The sequence below is a fragment of the Myxocyprinus asiaticus genome, chromosome 35, assembly GCF_019703515.2.
Source record: "Myxocyprinus asiaticus isolate MX2 ecotype Aquarium Trade chromosome 35, UBuf_Myxa_2, whole genome shotgun sequence".
NCBI lineage: Eukaryota > Metazoa > Chordata > Actinopteri > Cypriniformes > Catostomidae > Myxocyprinus > Myxocyprinus asiaticus.
Window position 1 is genome coordinate 22759880 of NC_059378.1, and position 20411 is coordinate 22780290.

At 37.5% G+C, this 20411-nt stretch overlaps 1 protein-coding gene across 1 annotated transcript in view; it reads left to right on the forward strand.

The window, feature by feature from the left end:
* Positions 1-20285, forward strand: part of cse1l (CSE1 chromosome segregation 1-like (yeast)) — a 37038-nt gene extending 16753 nt beyond the window's left edge. The window contains exons 9-25 of the mRNA XM_051673101.1: positions 1659-1826; positions 2024-2153; positions 2300-2365; positions 2452-2654; positions 3311-3395; positions 3502-3563; positions 7594-7730; positions 7889-7992; positions 8808-8905; positions 9221-9371; positions 9590-9798; positions 12762-12859; positions 12946-13031; positions 13128-13209; positions 13527-13673; positions 14048-14279; positions 19541-20285. Coding sequence (XP_051529061.1) covers positions 1659-1826; positions 2024-2153; positions 2300-2365; positions 2452-2654; positions 3311-3395; positions 3502-3563; positions 7594-7730; positions 7889-7992; positions 8808-8905; positions 9221-9371; positions 9590-9798; positions 12762-12859; positions 12946-13031; positions 13128-13209; positions 13527-13673; positions 14048-14279; positions 19541-19630 — 2148 coding nt within the window. The 3' untranslated portion in view covers positions 19631-20285. The remainder of the gene's footprint in view (positions 1-1658; positions 1827-2023; positions 2154-2299; positions 2366-2451; positions 2655-3310; positions 3396-3501; positions 3564-7593; positions 7731-7888; positions 7993-8807; positions 8906-9220; positions 9372-9589; positions 9799-12761; positions 12860-12945; positions 13032-13127; positions 13210-13526; positions 13674-14047; positions 14280-19540) is intronic.
* The last annotated feature ends 126 nt before the right edge of the window (positions 20286-20411 follow it).

Here is a 20411-nt window from a genome sequence, read left to right on the forward strand (position 1 = left end):
AATTTTAAAAACTATTGACAGATTAACTGCCTTTCAACATATTATTGAATCAGTACAATCCAATATCGGTCAGCCTCTAATTTGTATCTATTTATGTAATGGTATGTAAACCAATTTTAATGTGATATATGTGGAAAACATGTCTTGAGTGTTTTAAACTTGCATATCTCCTACTGTGTTTTACTGATAAGCAATGTTAAGGCCATGTTGAATGTGTGCCCCTGCCTGTTTAAGTAAGAGTCTGTGATAAATTATTTATTTTGAGATTGTTTTGAGATGGGTTTGTTTTGGTATGGGGATAGTACACATTTGATTTGTTCAGGTCTTGAAAAAGGTCTTAAAAAGTCTTAAATTTGATTTTAAAAACTCTGCAGCAACCCTGGTAAATAAACCATTCCCCTCCAATAATATGAAAACGTTCAGATTGAGTACTTCTGTTCTAAATGTCCTTTTTTCAATATTATATAATATACACTACTGATCAAAAGTTTTGAAACATTTGACTGAAATGTTTCTCATGATCTTAAAAATCTTTTGATTTAAGCGTATGCTTAAATGTTTGAAATTAGTTTTGTAGACAAAAATATAATTGTGCCACCATATTAATTTAATTCATTAAAAAAAGTTTTTGAAATTGATGATTTGGACCAAATAATAAAGAAAAGCAGCCAATAAGTGTCCAGCATAGATGGGAACTCTTTCAATACTGTTTAAAAAGCATCCCAGGATGATACTTCAAGAATTTGGTTGAGAAAATGTGAAGAGTACATGTCTGCAAATTCTAGTCAAAGGGTGACTACTTTGAAGATGCTAAAATATAACATAGTTTTGATTTATTTTGGATTTTGTTTCGTCACAACATAATTCCCATTCTTCTATTTGTTATTCCATAGTTTTGATGACTTCACTATTATTCTAAAATGTGAAAAAAAAAAAAATTATATAATTTGTTTTAATAAATTTATGTATGTCGTTTTTTTTTGTTTTTTCATCCAAAGGGCCCTGCGACCTATAGTCCAAACCGACTTATATAATGTAATTTATGTTGGTCGGACAGACACATTGCACACCAAAACAAGAAACTCTATCATACAGAGAGTAGTAGACTGTATTTTACCTATGCAATGTATGTTATGCAACTAGCTTAAATATAAACATTATTGTGCAAACACAACATATTGTGCAGGGTTACTCTAAGTCATCACATATGTGTTAAAAATATTTAGTGCATAGCAAATAGGGTTGCAAATTTCAGAAATATCCTTGATCGACAAGGACAAGTCATCAACATTAATGAGTAAAATGCAACAAGCTGATTGTTTCAGTCAGACTAAATATTGAGTAAAATCTGTTATTTGTATGTGAAATCAAATGAGTGTTAAATATGTTTTAAACAGATTTTGTGCCCAGATTTTTTTTTCTCTCCACAACACGACCATGTGCAACTTTATTTCCGGAAAATATGGTAGCAAAATTTAAGTGTAGGGTTATTTGAAATAATGAGCTTTAGTTCTGAAAGCCTTGGTTAAAAAATAAAACCAGATACTGGTGTTTTAATGTTAGAGGTTTTTGTCTGATATTACAAAGTGTTTTCTATCTGCTCTTAATGGAATACTTGCAGCTGGTTCTTTTTTCCCATATGTCTGTTTCTGCCATAGGATGAGGAGGAGGCTGGTCTGTTGGAGTTGTTGAAATCTCAAATCTGTGATAATGCGGCACTTTATGCCCAAAAATACGATGAAGAGTTCCAGCCCTACCTGCCTCGCTTCGTCACAGCAATCTGGAACCTGCTGGTCACAACTGGTCAAGAGGTCAAATATGACTTGGTCAGTAAACTGCATCTAATATGCTGTTTTAAGTTGGATATGACCACGGGCTAAAAAAGTGTCCTATGTGTGGCATCTTTGGCTAATATAGTTATGAATATATGAAAATAATCAAGCCCACGTCTCCCATTGCAATGTTTTAAAGAAGCCAACTAGATCACTTTATAGAGTTAAGACTGTTCTTTTTCTTTTTGTAGCTTGTGAGCAATGCAATCCAGTTTTTAGCATCAGTGTGTGAGCGGCCACACTATAAACATCTCTTTGAAGACCAAAATATTCTCACCAGCATCTGTGAGAAGGTCATCGTCCCCAATATGGAGTTTAGAAGTATGTGACCATTTATGTCATCATGTCAAATCTTGTATTTCACCAGTTCCATAGTTACCAGACAACAGATTGCTTGCTAATGAAATGGGATAATTAATGCATGGGGAACTTTAAGTGTTGTAAAGGGACATTTTATGTCTGAACAGGTGCAGATGAGGAGACTTTTGAAGATAACTCAGAAGAGTACATCATCAGAGACCTTGAAGGATCAGGTGTGTTTGTTCTCCTCAATATTTATCATGTTCAGGTGAACGGATTTCATGATGTATGTGCTCAATGCTGTCTCCTGCACTCACAGACATTGACACGAGGCGTCGAGCAGCCTGTGATCTGGTGCGGGGCCTCTGTAAGTTTTTTGAAGGCCCGGTGACTGGTATCTTCTCTGGTTATGTGAACTCCATGCTGGCAGAGTATGCTAAGAACCCAGGGGTGAACTGGAAACATAAAGATGCTGCCATCTACCTGGTCACATCCCTGGCCTCCAAAGCTCAGACACAAAAGGTGAAATGGCAACTAGATAATATCTAGTTTGTGGGCATCTCAGTGAGTAGAGTGGTAATATATGAATTATCTCAGTTACTCAGCAAGCAAGTTCTCAAAGGTGGTTTGGTAGGAAAGCATTTGCTAAGGCCATAAATCTAAATTGTCTACATTTACATAGACTAAAATAATCTGATTTTTATATATATATATATATATATATATATTATTTTTATTTTATTTATTTATTTATTTATTTATTTTTTTAAATAGTTTCAATTAGGATGGCTTTGTGCAGATTTCTACGTTTCCCCACCAATCTTTTTCAGTTTGCTATAGCTGTGTTAACATGATGCTCTTTATGCAACTTTTGCATAACATTAATTCTGAATCACTTATAGCACAACTACTATAAGGGAGTTTCTATTCTATTAACTATTAAGAAGTTTACATCTATTCATTGCATTAATTTAATTGATGTATTCCATGCCTTAATTTGAATATATTTATATGAAGTGTCAGATTGTTTGGATTACTGTCATTTAAAAAATGCTGTTTACATTAGCAGATTAAATTGTTGTTTTTGTTTTTTCAGGTGCAAATTCTGAATATTTTAGAAGTTGAATTCGTTTAAGATCTGTTGTCCAATCTGACTAACTTGTGCCATTATTTTACAGCATGGAATCACACAAGCCAATGAGTTGGTGAACCTATCAGATTTTTTTGTGAATCACATTCTAGTAGACCTGAAATCTCCCAATGGTAAACGCTTTTCTTGATTAAACTTAATTTAAACTGTAGTGTTATACTTTTAACTGTATTATAACTGCAAGTCAAATTGACAGCTGTTTTCTTATTTGTCCCTCAGTGAATGAATTCCCAGTGTTGAAAGCAGATGCTATCAAGTATGTTATGACCTTCAGAAGTCAGGTATGTTATTTTTATTTGTATAGCGCTTTTTACAACACGCATTTTCAAAGCAGCTTTACAGAAAATTATGCTACAACAGAAAATGCTGAAATGTCTTAAAGTTCTAATTGTGCAGTTTAAATGAATAATGCAATTTGAAAATCATGCCTCAAAAATGATTGGCGTTAGGCCCCCTCTGAGCAAGCCAAAGGAAACCGTGGCAATGAACACAAAACTCTAAGACGTTAGTTAATGGAGAAAAATAACCTTGGGAGAAACCAGGCTCAGCTGGGGGAGCCAGTTTCCCTCTGGCTATACAGCATGAATATAATGCTAATATTATGGGGCTTTTCCACTGCACGGTACAGCTCGACTCTGTTCGCTTTTTGGAGGTTTTCCACTGTGGATAGTACCTGGTACCTTTTTTTTAGTACCACCTCGGTCGAGGTTCCAAGCGAGCCGAGCCGATACCAAATGTGACGTCTCAACCTTGCAGATCACTGATTGGTCCGAGAGAATCGTCACTACCAGCGGCACTGGATTTGCAACACGGGACATCAACCCGCTAGTTTTAAAGTTAGCAACAGTGACAGCAATATAATTTGTTCACGTGACTTTCGAATTGTAAAAAGAAATGGCTGTGCGCAAAACCACGGCGTGGTCAATAAACAAGGTGCAGACATTCCTCTCATTAGCGACGAACGAAACGATGTGAAACGAAAAAGTCTTTCAGGAAGTGTCTCAGCTGTTCGCCGCACACTGCTACCACCAGACCTACCAACAGTGTAGGAAAAGTTAAAAAAAACTTAAATGTGACTACAGAACCATCAAGGACCACAACAGCCAGAGTGGTTCAAACAGAAGAAAGTGGAAGTGGTTCGACCAAATGGACGTTATCTATGGCAATAGACCGGCGAGCAATGGGAGGGAGAGTGCCCTGGACTCTGTGTTGTTGGAGTCCACGATGGTTAACTCTATATTCTGCTTGAAAGCTTCACTTTATTTAGTTGACCAGCTACTGGAAAGCTTGCTTCTAAAACAACCAGGCCAATTTAACTGTTACACTTGTATAAAATCACCATGCAACAACTGCTTTATGCAGCACAATGAGCTAGTAGCTAACAGCTAGCGGTCGTGTTATTGTTTATGGTCAGTAAGGTTTGTGTCGCATTTAAGATGATGTCACGGCAGTAAAGGCGGCGCAACTATGACGATCAGCCTAAAATCCCACCCACGTTGAGGCGGCACTAAACTGCAGTGGAAAAGCAAGCTCAGAAAAGTAAAGTGAGTCGAACTGTAACGTGCAGTGGAAAAGTGCCATTAGTTATCTATGTGATGTACAAGTCTAGTTTTATGTGAGTAAACGGAGTAGATGTTGGTGGGCAATGTTTAAAACTAAAGGATTTTGTATGAATTGTAAGATTAATGATTTAGGGTCTGTGAAGTAATGTGCCTCCCGAATTGACCGCGGAAGTGGGCATGCAGATGAAATGTTGTTTTTATTTGGCTGATGAAGGCTTTAAGGCCTTTTCACACCAAACGCGACACAATTATGAGAGGCGATTCACCGGCGATTGGCCCTTTCCCATAGAATGTTCGCTGTTAGCACATTCATGCCTTTACAATAGGTGGCTGCATGGTGCTAATTGACAAGCAGTTTTACCCCGGTATGGTTGGTGGCTCAACACACCTTTGAGCTGGTCCGCCCTCCGTCGCCGGATGAGAAGAAATAACCATTTGACAAGTTTGCTAAACAAACATGAAAAGCAAACGATTCTCTAGAAAGCAGATCAAAAAAATCAAACTGATTTTTCTACAAGCTGACAAGTGTGTTTCATTTGCTCAATGAGAGAGAACTTTTGAGACACTTCACAAACTATTTCAGTTCACCTGCTGGACAAATTGACTGACAGTATTATCATGTATGCACAGTCTGAGGGGTGTCTAGAAAGAATCGATTGTAAAAAAAAAAAAAAAAAAAAAAAAAAAATTTAATGGTTAAAACATGCTACCATTTGAAACAACACTGATTATATGCAGCTGCCACACATACTGTATATACTTAAGTGCATTTGTTTAAAATCACTGCATAATGCACACTCATAAAATGTAAATGGTTATAGAATGGTCGATTACTTATGTAATAATTATAACAGATGCATATGTTTGTGAATAAATGCAGTACAATATAAATGCATATTCTCTGGGAGCCTGGCTAAATAAATAATCACTGTTGTTGTATTCCTGGCATCAAAGTCAGACCCTTAGTCACCCCTCAGATTACATACATATTAAGATGAGAAATAACTTACAAGCGTAAAAGGATATTCAAAAATCCACCCCTTCACTCCCCCTTTTTGCCTAAATGACTACTCTATAGTAGTCTAGGCAAAATCTCTTAATATGAATTCTAAATACCGATTCTATGGAGAAAGCAAACAATACTCGTAAAAACATCTTCGATCAACATTGGCTTAAAATGAAACAGATAATAACAGCAGAAACAAACAAACATGAAAAGAACATCTACTACACAGACTATTTTACTGCTCATTACACATCAGTGAGATAAATTTGAATCAATACTAGCATTTATGTGTTACTACAATTTGTCAACTCATTCTAAAGTCAGTTTGTATAGGTTAGTACATAAAATAGAAAATATGTCAGGTACAGTAAAACAGACTTAAACACATAGGACTTTGCTGTCTTTGATTCTTGAAGGGAGGGCAGGGGGCAACCATTTATCCACTCAGCAGTCCGAACTGTCCTTTGTAGTCTTCTGATGTCTGATTTCGTAGCTGAACAAACCAGACAGTTATTGAAGTGCAGACGACAGACTCAATGACTGCCGAGTAGAACTGTATCAGCAGCGCCTGTGGCAGGTTGAACTTCCTCAGCTGGTGAAGGATGTACAACCTCTGCTGGGCCTTTTTCACTAGATCACAGGTAGTCACTGGTAAAACCAAGCATGGCTCCTCACTATGATAGTAAGTAACTTCAACAAAACTATGGCATTTTTGTTATAAAATGAAAAACTATACATTTAGAAACTAAAAATAGAAACTTTTTGAAACTGACATAATTGTAACAGAAGTTATTTAATAGGACACTAAGTGTTTTCATAGGGTTTTTCCACAGCCAAATTGAAATGAGTTTTGGGTCTCGCGCCACGTTTCTCACAGGGCTGTTTATAATGATTTGCACAGTGTGGGCGAGACTGCTCTGCGCTGCTGTGTTCATTGAGCTGGCTGATAATTGATCCGGGTAGTGGCTAGTACTGTTACGTTCCATTTTTCTCATATGAAATAGAAAACAGATGTGCATGAACGAGTTTGCAAACTCTGTAGTTGCACCAGTGTGACCTAAAAAAAACGCAAGTCTCACTGGCAGGAAAAATTATTGCAAGATATGACCATTTAGTCGCAGTCTGGAGCCCTATATTTCTACTACCTTTGCCAAAGATGTTATCAGAGTAAAAGACTTTCTGCTAGAAGAGATATCATGTCAGGTCTCCTGCTTCTCTGTTCTGTATGTTTACACACTCACAAACAGCCTTTGATGGGCTGCTTTACAATGATGTCACTGCGAAAACGTGCGTGTATATGGTAGGGTCCCTTTCGTTTCATACAGGTGTCCCATTTGCACAGTGCCACTCCTGAATGCATATAGGAGAAACGCTGCACATGGTCTAAAGCTTATATATTATTGGTCAGGGCTTTTCTTAGCAGGGTGAAGAAGAAAAAGAAATCGTCACACCTAAAAAAAAAAAGTTTCGCTTTGTCGCTGCCCAATTCGGCACGAATGCTCGCTCCAGGTGAGAGGCTCATAAGGAATCTATTGTTTTGATTCAAAATGTTGATCGCGACGAGAAATCGTGCCGAACATTCGCATTTGGTGTGAAAAGGCCTTTAGTTGCATTAATTTATTGCCCATGTATTCCGGCAGTTTCTTTTACAATGTACACTGACAACATAATTGGTCGTTTTGTGCAATGAAACTTAATTTACTCAGCTGCGTGTGATGGTATGGCTTGTGTCTTGTCTTATAGCTTCCTAAGGAGCAGATTTTGCAGGCAGTTCCTCTGCTGGTGTTTCACCTGCAGGCAGAGAGCACGGTTCAGCACACCTATGCAGCCCATGCACTGGAGAGACTCTTCACCATGAGAGGAGCCAACAACTCCACTCTGTGAGCTCCTCTCTGAAAATTAGACCATCTAAAGCGCTAAACGCTGCCATGTTGTTTACAAGAGAAACACTTCAGTGGAAGTTTAGAAATCTTAAAGCAGCTAAAAATGTCATCTCCATACTCTGTAATTTACTAATTAATCGAATCTTGTTTTGTAGAATATCAGCCGCTGAAATTGCGCCATTCACAGAACAGTTACTCAACAATCTTTTCAAGGCTCTAGCAATCCCTGGCTCATCTGAGAACGAGTACATCATGAAAGGTGCTCTGCTCTTTTTAAAGTTCGCAATAACCTCTTTTACTTTGACAGATTTGATCAGCTTTTTATTGATTTATTTACAATTTTGATATTTCTTTTTATGTGAATATGTACTTTGTCCAGAATAGCAGACCACATACTGTTCTTACTGTTATAGCAGATGTGTATGACTTTGTTTCTTCTGCTGAATAATTCAGCTCTGTAGGTCCATTCAATGCAAATGAATGGTGGCGAGAACTTTGAATCTCCAAAAAACACAAAGGCAGCATAAAAGTTATCCATATGACTCCAGTGGTTAAATCCATGTCTTCAGAAGCAATATAACAGGTGTGGGTGAGAAACACATCAATATTTTTTGGTTTTTTACTATAAATCTCCACTTTCACTTTTAAATTCTGAAAGTAAAAGTGGAGATTTATAGTAAAAAAAAAAAAATTAAATATTGATCTGTTTCTCACCCAAAGTGATATCATCGCTTTAGAAGAAATATATTAAACCACTGGAGTCCTATGGATTAATTATATGCTGCCTTTATGTACTTTTTGGAGCTTCCAATTTCTGGCCACCATTCATTTGCATTGAGTGGACCTACAGAGCTAAAATATTCCTCTAAAAATCTTTGTGTTCAGCAGAAGAAAGAATGTCATACATCTGGGATGGCATGAGGGTGAGTAAATGATGAGAATTGTAATTTTTGGGTGAACTATCCATTTAATAGTAGGTGATATTTAGTGTATACTGCACATTAAGCAGTACTCTAGTATTCCATTCCAAACATTAACCTTGTGCTTGACATTTTCTGTTTGTTTACCTTCCAGCCATCATGAGGAGTTTCTCCCTCCTGCAGGAAGCCATTGTGCCCTACATCCCCACTCTCATTGGCCAGCTCACCCACAAGCTCCTCCTTGTCAGCAAGGTGAGGCATTCACATCACTTGTCTTTAAAAGAGCTTGTACTTCAGGTAAGCCCAAAGGGCAGTGTCAGTCATGTGATCCTTGTCTCAGTCCATGGCATTGGATGCACTGGCAGGACACACAGAAATATCCGTCCATTAAAGGGGACGTTTTCCGAGCAAGACTTGATCCTAAAGGCAGGACGGAACATCTTATAGAAAAAGCTTTGAAAGAAAGCTATTTAAAATGAACTTTCAAGCCGTGTCAAATCATCTATACTGTCATTTATGTGTGTGCGCACCTAATTGTTAAGCAAGCTAACGATTATTTCTCTACAGAATCCCAGTAAGCCACATTTCAACCATTACCTGTTTGAGTCGCTGTGCCTATCCATCAGGATAACCTGCAAGGCAAATCCTGACACTGTGGGCAGCTTCGAAGCAAGCCTGTTCCCAGTGTTTACAGAGATTCTGCAAAATGATGTGCAGGGTGTGTTACACTTAAAATTCTGAAGTTAATGCAGTGAATTATGCATATATATTTTTTAACAAAAGATTGTGTATAAAACACCCATATAACATTTTTGTTTTCTGATCTTAACCTCTAAATGTTTCTGTTGTTGCTAAGGTTATTGAAGAAACTCCTCGTAATCTTACCAGCTCTGGATCTAAAGATGATGTTTCTCTCTTTCTTCTCTTGCCGAGCAGAATTTGTGCCATACGTCTTCCAGGTGATGTCTCTGCTGCTGGAGATCCACTCCAGCTCCATCCCCTCCTCCTACATGGCCCTGTTTCCTCACCTCCTGCAGCCTGTGTTGTGGGAGCGCACTGGAAACATCCCCCCTCTGGTACGCCTGTTGCAGGCCTACCTGGAGAAAGGGGCCTCCACCATCGCCGGTACAGCCGCTGACAAAATTGTGAGTAACTTTTTAGGATAGGCTTGAGAACTTCTTATTTCCCCTGAGTGCAAGGCTTTTGTTGTTTTTGTTTGGCTTCAGTACGATACCAGCCCTTTAGTACCTGGTAATAAATTGATACTTAGGCAACAAATAAATAGCCTTAGATTACTGATGAAATCATTCAGAAAATGACTGAATGATTAAAAGAACTGCTGCCAGCTGAAAATTCTGCATATTTCATTTGAATTTTTCTGGATTCCTTGTTTTATGTTTTAATTGTGCGTTACCATCAAAAAAAAAATTTCTCCCTATTTGGAATGCCCAATTCCCAATGTGCTTTTAAACATTGTTTAATCAAATGAATACATAAAGCTTAAATCAAATCAAATATAATTTTCCAAATAAAATGGCAATTATTTTGGTCCAATAAAATGCTGCACAATAGAGCTTTACAGTATAAATGAAAACATAAATGGAAAAAAATCTGATTACCTGTGGCAAAAGGCTGCTACAGCTGAATCACAGTTTGCTGATATTGCTTATGTAATAATAATGATAATTTTAAACAGTAATGATAATAATCCCATGTATTAAATTACTGTTTTATTAGTAGTACTGCTATTACTTAAAAAAAAAAATATATATATATATTTATTTTTTTTAATCCCCAATTTGGCATGTCCAATTCCCACTACTTACTAGGTCCTCGTGGTGGCGCGGTTACTCACCTCAATCCGGGTGGCGGAGGACAAGTCTCAGTTGCCTCCGCTTCTGAGATAGTCAGTCCGTGCATCTTGGCACATGGCCGTTGTGCATGATACCGCGGAGACTCGCAACATGTGAAGGCTCATGCTACTCTCCGTGATCCACGCACAACTTGCCACGTGCCCCATTGAGAGCAAGAACCACTAATTGTGACCGCAAGGAGGTTACCCCATGTGACTTTACCCTGCCTAGCAACCGGGCCAATTTGGTTGCTTAGGAGACCTGGCTGGAGTCACTCAGCACACCCTGGATTCGAACTCACGATTCCAGGGGTGGTAGTTAGCGTCAATACTCACTGAGCTACCCATGCCCCTTTATTACTTTGAATATTATATATTTTTAAGTAATAATATTTATATATATTATTTTTTATACTAGTAATACTTTTTTGTCATAATGTTTACAGTTCATGCGTCCAGTTAAACAGAGCTTTTATTTTGATGGACCTTTGAGTTCCTTTTGCGTGGTAGTCTGTGAAATGCTAAAATATTATCGAGCTGAGATCTCAGGGCAGTACCGGAGGAGTTTGTGTGAGTGTTCACAGCAGCTCATACACTAAACACACCGCATCGTGTGCATCACGTGCAATCTGTTTGTGTGTAGTATGACAGAGAGCATAGCGGCACCTCTTGTTCTGAAGCGTGCAACTCGTGTAGATTGCATAGTTAATTACCGTATTTTCCAGAAAATTAGGTGCAGTTTTTTCATAATCTGAAAGGTCCTGAGACTTATAGTCTGAAGCGTTTTATATACATAATTTATACTTAACCGATGTTGGCCAGTCAAACACGCACACCAAAACAGATAAAATCATCAGTCACAGAGACGGAGGTAGCATTTAAAAGTTGCCTATTCAGAGTATTGCCTTTTAAAAAGTATTTAATGCAACCAGTTTAAATATTCTGTCATCATTACATTATTGTTGAAACAAACTCTAGACTGCTGACAAATGCAACTCCTGACATGCCCATAAAATGACGTTTCCTTACACCCATACAGTAGTAAAAACATTCAGTCAGTGAACTGGATACTGGATGCATAAGAAACAGGGTTGCAAATATCAGAATTAGCCACAGATAGACAGTCGCTTACATTAATGAATAAATAGAATACAACAGGCGTATTGTTTTACTCACAGACTAAAAGCTTTTTATTTTTGCACAGAATAGCTACAACAGATGTGGCTTATTTGTCGCATGAAAAATGGACAGAATATGAAGAAATGTTACACACGATTACTTGAAGCAAATTCTCCAAGGCCAAATTAAAACAAGGCCATATACTGCATGATACGATGTGTAGGTTCTGAATTAATTTTTTTAACGGCGCGCATCTGATATGCTTCTGAACAGCTGACGGGAAGCCGGGCGGCTGCTCCCAGGTCCTAATGCCTGCCATATGCATTCTCTGTCAGTGCAACTTATATACAGATGTGACTTATTCATTTTTTTGTTGTTTTTTTTTTCAACTACAAGATTGACCCAGTGCGACTTAATTTCCAGAAAATACGGTAAATGGTGTCCACTGTTTATTGATTACACTTGGCCATATTAAGATTTTGATTTGATCAATTGTCATTGATTTCATCTCAGTGTCACATCCCGTCAAATTTTGCCAATAGCACCAACACTGTATTATGGTACAGAAATTATCAACAAGATGATATTGTACCATTTTTTTATATTTTGGTATCGCGATATTTCATTCCGGTATACCACGCAACCCTACTGCCAGCATTGTAGTTACATTTTTACTAGCCCTGCCAATTTTTTCCACTTCAAATATGTTGAACATCTATTTTTAGAAACACATTTTAATGTGAAGGAGAAAGTTTATATTTTTTAATTACAAAACTTAAGTGTGGCTCCATGGCCGCTATAAATTCATAACACCTTTACTGGAAAACAATGGAGTATACACTGTGAATCATTACTGATTTTTTAATCATTTTTAGCCCGTTCTAACTGATGCTTCCAGTACTATCACAAGTCGTTCTTACATTTTCAACAAATTCTTATTTGTCATCCCGTGAGAGACACATTTGGTTTTCAGTGATTTACTAACATTGTGCCGAGAAAAATTACCATAATGTTAAGTTGATGGCATATAACCAAATTCAAGCAAACATGTACAAACATAAGATGTAGTGATAATGTAGCACTCACCCGATAGGGCAAAGGATCAAACCTCTCTTTGTTTTTGTCTTTTCTTTTTAGCCTGGCCTTCTTGGAGTGTTCCAGAAACTCATTGCATCCAAGGCCAATGATCACCAAGGCTTCTATCTGCTCAACAGTATAGTTGAACACATGCCTCCGTAAGAGATGTGGTTTTATGGCAAATTTGAGAATCTGAGGCCACAATTTTGTTTGTTCTACAACTTTTCTTTCTTTGTGTGTGCAGAGAGTCCATCACTCAGTACAGGAAGCAGATTTTCATTCTGCTCTTCCAGAGACTTCAGAGCTCCAAAACGACAAAGTTTGTTAAGAGTGAGGAATTTCTTATTTCTGGCCATACATTTTACGTGAACTCTTTTAAAATGACAAATGGTTCCCTATACTGAAACGACCTTTTCCTCTTCACAGGTTTCCTTGTCTTTATCAACCTTTATTGTGTAAAATATGGTGCCATTGCACTGCAGGAAGTCTTTGACGACATCCAACCAAAGCAAGTTGTTTTCCCATTTCCAAGTTTATTCAGAATCTCTGTGTAGAGTTTAATAAGTAAACCTTGCATAATTTGCAAATCTGATGATTTTTGTGACATCAAAAGGTACCACAGCCTGCACAATATTACTGATTTTATAAGATCTATAGTTTTGCCTTTTTTCTCACTCATTAATTTAAAAACATATATCCTTTTATTTATTTATTTATTTTTATTTTTTTCCTCCTTAACTTTCTCAGAAAGTACATGTGTTCGGGACAGTTACTTTAGCTTTTGGTGAGCTTTTCTGTTGTTTTCTGTCTGTTGTTTCCTCTCAGGATGTTTGGGATGGTTGTGGAAAAGATAATGATTCCTGAGGTGCAGAAAGTCTCTGGCCAAGTGGAGAAAAAGATCTGTGCTGTTGGCATAACTAAGATCCTCACTGAGTGTCCTTCCATGATGGACACAGAGTACACCAAACTCTGGTACAAAACACCAAAAGCTCTTTACGCCACAGACATGTTAATGAAGCTTTATTATATCATATACAGTATGACAGTAACAACAGCTTTAAATATATTTTTTGCCACCTTATTTTTTGTGTTCATGAACAACGAGTCATTAATTTATGTAAATGTCTGTCTGTTTTAGAAAGTCCTCTTTGATTTGTGACCCCTTGGGTTAAAGCACAATAGTGGCTTTTCTGAAACAGTAACTTTTATTTTTTATTATTATTTTTTTTTATATGTGTTCGTAGTACAGGAGATAGCAGAAGTATTGGACTGTTATTGGTGTTTAAACATTTGTGTAAAAAAAAACTATACATTTGGTTGTGGCATGTTGTGTTTTTACCCTTTAGGACTCCATTGCTACAGGCCCTGATTGGTCTGTTTGAGTTACCAGAAGATGACAGCATCCCAGATGATGAGCATTTCATAGACATAGAGGACACTCCAGGATACCAGACCGCTTTCTCTCAGCTCGCTTTTGCTGGCAAGAAAGAGCGTGATCCTATTGGAGAAGCTGTCAGCAATCCCAAAATCCTCCTCGCTCAGTCCTTACACAAACTCTCCACTGCTTGTCCTGGAAGGGTGAGTATCTAACACGCATATGATGACCTTCAAATACAAAGTTTAGTTGTGCTCTCTGATTTATAGACCACTTATAAATCAGAATAAATTTACTCGTTTATAGTGATGTGACCAAAATCTTTTATGACGCTTTTTTTTTTTTTTATATATCAAAGTAATAGTATATATCAAAGTTTTGCTGGAAATTCAATAGTTTTATATTTTGTGTTTATATTTTAATATCCACGTTGTAATGCCTATTTTGTGACAATCCTTTAAACTAAATACTTTACAAATGAAAGGTACTTTATCTCATTTGATTCTTTTCTCTATATGGGATGATGGACCAGGAAATAAGATTATTCTTAACCAATAAGTCAAGTATCAGTGCAAAAATGGCTTTACATTATATAACACTTGAGTTGAAGAAACAAAAGACTCAAACCCGTGCAACTAAAGCCAAGCACGTTCACTACGCGACTTGCAGTCCTGTTTTTTGTCACTGTACACTGGTATTAAGATGTTTTGGGTGATCCAATTTACAAATGTACAAGCAAGACATTGTTACACCTAGTCGTCTCTTTTGACCGCTTGTGTTCGGATTTCGAGGAGAGAGTCTCTGATTTTGTGAGGACACATCAATACATCTGTGTTTTACTAAATGATAATAAAGCGCAAAAAAAGAAAGAACTAAAAACCGGTGCACAGTTTCTCTTAATTATTCACAAACATGACGTTTAGAACAGAATTCTGATTTATTTTAGTGCAGTACCTGTAACTGAGCTTCTAATGTGCATCCTTTTCATATCTCTGTCCCTATTGTGCATGTTCATGCATTCGCTTTTTAAAATTTTTCGATTATAGGCTTATTTCCCTTTAAATACCACACAACTGCCAAAACTTGTTACAGCTGTCTTTAGCATTGTCCCATTTGAAACGGATCGGATAAACTAATTAATTTTTTCATATCTTAAAATTAAGATAACGAAATTCCTTCAAAAACTCATGCAGTTTATTCTTGATAACATGTCAATAAACATGAAAGAACGGCTCTCGTCCGTTTTCGCGCTTATTGCCACCTTTTTGCAAAGGAAAAAATATAATAAAATTCGCGTATAATAATAAAAACGGCGAGTAGGGAGATGTGGGTGAAGTTTTTATTTTATTTTCTAATTATTTTTGTCTTCTGCTTCCAAATAACTTGCCCTCCTCTTGCGCTCTATTTCATTGATTGTAGCTCATTGTTGGTCTTTCGCTCGTCGGGACAGTGCGCACACCTGACGTCAAGACGTCTAGATATCAAGCGGTTTTGAAAACTGTCGTAGCGTCTGGGAATAGTCTCTGCATGTCACGGGAGTGCACACGCAACAAGACCGTTCATCGTGAGATCTAAGGCTTCTCGTTGCAGACCAGTCACCGACTCGAAACATCAAAGGAAATCGAGCTTGAGTCATGTAGTGTACACTACGCTCCATATTATACAATGGGTTGTTTCAACTCTAAAATCTGATTGGATGTAGCATATTTTAAACTGTTGTTAAAGAGCCAAATTTATGCACACCTTTAACCACAGTTAATCAGTTAAATTCTATATTAATGTGGAAAGTTGTGACATTGCTCAGGAGCCGTAAATAACTAAACTCCGCTTCGTCTTGTGCCTAACAACACCCCTTAGTCCGGCCTGTGGGCCATCTGCGTAACTTTGACTGCTCTGATGTGGCCTGTGAGAGATTTTAGAAATAGAAAAGAATTTGGCCCCCTATGGAGAAATTATATGAAATACACATTCTGGACACTGGATGCCGCCATCACGTACAGTCACTATTCGCAGTGCATCATCTCCACTAGTGGGTTCTGTCCTGTCGCCACCAGCGTCATCCAATGGCAAAGTTTAAGAGGAGATTGAAATGCTCATTTCCAAGGATAAAGCGCCACACAGAAAGAATTATGCATTTATTAAAGTAACGGCATGAGGTTAGATACTACACTCATGTACTTGTAAAATGCCTCAATACCTCGCATCATAAATCATACCTTCTGATGTTTCATTGAAACAAGGACATCCTGTAGGAGAGAGCGCTTGAAACGCTTGCATATGCACGTCTACAAAATAAAATGAAGCACGATCATCTTTATCAAATTAAAACCATATTTGTAATGCAAGTAACAACAGGACAGTATAATTGAAAAATAAAGATTCTGATTATTGTGATGTCACACCCAACACTGCTCAGTGGCAGCTCTATATGTGCTTTGCAGTGACACTGAAGGGATGTGAAAAAGTGAGTATATTATTTTGTATAAGACACATCACTGTTCAATTTTAGGTGTTTTTATTAAGTGAAATAGCCTATCCTTTATTTACAAGTATGGCCTTCACGAGCATACCATAAAGAACAAATTATGATTAAAACCTTCAGAATATTAAGCTTACAATAACGATTATGCACAGTGGCAGTCTAGTAGCACCTAGCCCTTTTTTAAATTATTACAGCAATACAGACCTTTTTCTCCTTCATTTGGCCCCTGACCGAAAAGGTTTGGTTACCCCTGCCTTAATAAGTTCTGTCATGTCTTGATTTGTTTGAGATGCGTCCTGCTCTGTAGTTTCACATTTCTCCATGTTTCTTTTAGTGGTGGACCGATATATCACTCATGATGGTCAGTTTGTGACCATCCAAGCAGGTGATTCAGCCCATTTAATATGTCAGGAGATTGCTGCTCGCTCTGGATCTGCATGAGCGTGCGAGTGCAGTCTTGAAGTAAAAGCGGTTCACGTGCTCTGAGTAAATGTCATATTCACTATGTACTGTATGTACAATGTGTTTGATTCAGCCTTTGTGAGAAAACGTGATTACTAATGCGCACTTGCCATCCATGGTTGCTGGCCTACTGTGTGTACTGTTCCTTCCTAATAGTGCATTCAGAATGCATTCAGGCCCCCTCATTTTATTCACATTTTGTTATGTTTCAGCCTTATGCTAAAATGCTTTAAATTATTATTTTTTTCACATCAATCTACACTCCATACCCCATAATGACAGAGCAAAAACCAGATTTTTTGATAACTTCGCAAATTTATTAAAAAGAAAAAACTGAAATATCACAAGTATTCAGACCCTTTGCTATGACTCTTGAAATTTAGCTCAGGTGCATCCCATTTCTCTGGGTTGTCTTTGAGATGTTTCTACACTTTGACTGGAGTCCACCTGTGGCACATGATTTGGAAAGGCACACACGTCTATATAAGGTCTCACAGCTGAAAATGCACATCAGAGCAAAAACCAAGCCATGAGGTCAAAGGAACTGCCTGCAATAAGAGACAAGATTGTGTCGAGGCACAGATCTGGGGAAGGCTACAAAACAATGTCGACTGCATTGAAGATTCCCAAGAGCACAGTGGCCTCCATAATTCTTAAATGGCCAAACTGAGCAATCGGAGGAGAAGGGCCTTGGTAATAGAGGTGACCAAGAACCCGATGGTCACTGGTTGAGCACCAGAGATCATGTGTAGAGATGGGAGAAATTTGCAGAAGGACAACCATCACTGCAACACTCCACCGATCTGGGCTTTATGGCAGAGTGGCCAGACGGAAGCCTCTCCTCAGTGCAAGATACTAAAAAAAAACACCTAAAGGACTCTCAGACTGTGAGAAACCAGATTCTCTGGTCTGATGATACGAAGATTGAACTGTTTAAAAAAACCCATATCGGTCGAACACTTGTTCCTTTGTCACTCTTACGTGTAAATAATAGTGAAAATATAGATTTTCCGATGCATCGCGATCTTGTTTTGATCGATATCGATTCTGAAATATAGAGATCTATCTTTCACTCTATATTGCAAATAAATCACTTGCATGTTCAACTAAATCTCACGCTATGCAACTAAAAATGTCTATGATTAGCCACTGGCTAGTAAATGTTCAGATTTCACTCACCAGTGATTTAGTATAGTAAAGAAGTGATTGGCACAGAGCTCCTTTCACTGGGTGTTGAGAGAAAGTTTGGTTTAACTCGTTCTGTGTCCAAAGATGAGATCCACGGATCCATATGTCATTGAATAATGTCTCTCTTAATACCCTTTGTTTTTAACAGTCAGTTGTTGATTAAAAACAACAAAAAAAGAAACATTTAATTCTAATGGATGCACTAAAGATACCGTGCACGTCTTCTCTCGTTATATGCACTTACTGGCTAATACCGCTAGTCTTAAAGAAACAGTACCGAAAGCGTGTTCTACATAATACTGGAAATAGTTGTAAATAGTACAAATGATGCAAGTAGACAATAAAAACAGAACAAAATATATGCAGCATAATACGTCAATTTTAAGACATTCATTGATGGAATAGACTGAATTTGAACATTTTTCAAAAGCTGAAATGTGACCAATTGGATGAAAAACTAATGATAACATATAATTTGTAAAATGAGTATTTCCAAATTATACCTAGAAGGGTTGTCTAGAAGGTTCCTCCTATAATTAAGAGCATTAGCTGAGAGAGAATTTTTTTATATGCAAGCAAAATGGACATTGTAACAGAATGGTACCCATATGAATCGAGATTGGAATAGAAATTGAGAGCTTGTGAATCGGAGTCGAATCTGGAAATCTGATTCTATACCCATCCCTAGTAAATAACGTAAAGCAGTAATGCTGATTGATAGCCATGCAAATATATCTTCTGCGGTATAGCAAAATCTCTACCAATTTACGCATTACTACTATTAAATGTTATGTGCTGTCATACCGCCCAGCCCTATTTTCCAAGTATGCAGCTTACCAGCAGTGCCTTGTAGACTAAATCATTTGGTTTTTTGTGACATATTTTGGATTGTTTTTGTGAATTATACTTGTCACCAAGGTAACATTATCTAGCTGGCTAACATGGACGAGGTTTTGTTGTTAGAATAACTTGTCATAATTTTGAGTGCATTGTTAATAATGGGTTACAAATTACAAACCAATCAGTGATTTTGCATTATATGCCATTTTTTTCCACCAAAGCTAGTTTTTGGTAACGAAAACTTTGCATTTAATGAAAAATATAAATATTCCTGGCACAAACATACAAAAATATATTGCTAAAAATCAAATGTATCTTTTTTTGTGGTGATGCCAGTGAAAATGTTGGCTGGGCAAGTAAAAAAACAAACAAAAAAAGAAAACAAGCCAGCAGAAAATAATCCTTACTGTTGAGCCCTGCACTGGGTTTTGAGGCACAGCCTACGCTGTGTACCATGACTGTATTGTATTAACTGAATGTCCTCTGTGACAGGTGCCATCCATGTTGAGCACCAGTCTGCCAGCAGAAGCTCTTCAGTTTCTGCAGGGTTACCTCCAGGCCGCAACTGTACAGCTGGTGTAGGCTACACGCCCAAAATCTCTCTCCATGCCCTTTGAGTTTATCAAGGTCAAAAATGGCAAGCTGTGACACCCAAAATACCAAAACTGTTCCAACCAATATAGAGACGACCACTGGATTCAACATGCCCATCCATACGTGGAAATGCACCGCCCAGCGATACATGGCTGTCTGAAGAAGGGATTTTTAAGGGATTGTTTTGTTTTAATGAATTGTTTGTGAAGCAATAGCTCAAGCAGGGAGTGATGGTTACAAGATATTATGCTTGTGTAGAAGAGGCCTGAGGATATTGCTGGGTGGGTCATGTTTATATTGGCTTTTTTCCTATGAATTATTTGTAGTCCATGCATCACATTCTCCTTTAGTTTGGTGTTTAGCCCAATTATACATTTGGCAGTATTTTGAAATGTCAACTTTTACAAACATACAAAAGCACTTGGGAGTCAGCAGACATTTGGTGACCTCCTTTGAAATCGAGAGGAAAAGCAATTTCTGTGTTAATTTTCCTGTCATTTTTGGAGTTTTTACTGTATGAGCAGTTTTGCAGTGCAGAAAAATGAAACAAAGTATCTGTTGCATGTGTAATCCATATTGTATTGTCTTCAACTTGTCTTAGTTTTGCTGCTCTAGTTGTTAATAAAATAAAGCACTTGTTTAACTTGTTTGTCACACATTTTTATTTTTGGCTTTGAAAAGGTTTACATGTCTTGGGGTTTGCATGGCTTATCTTACATATGCTGGCAAGCCAAAGAACACAATCACTGTATTATGCTCAGCTGTTTTC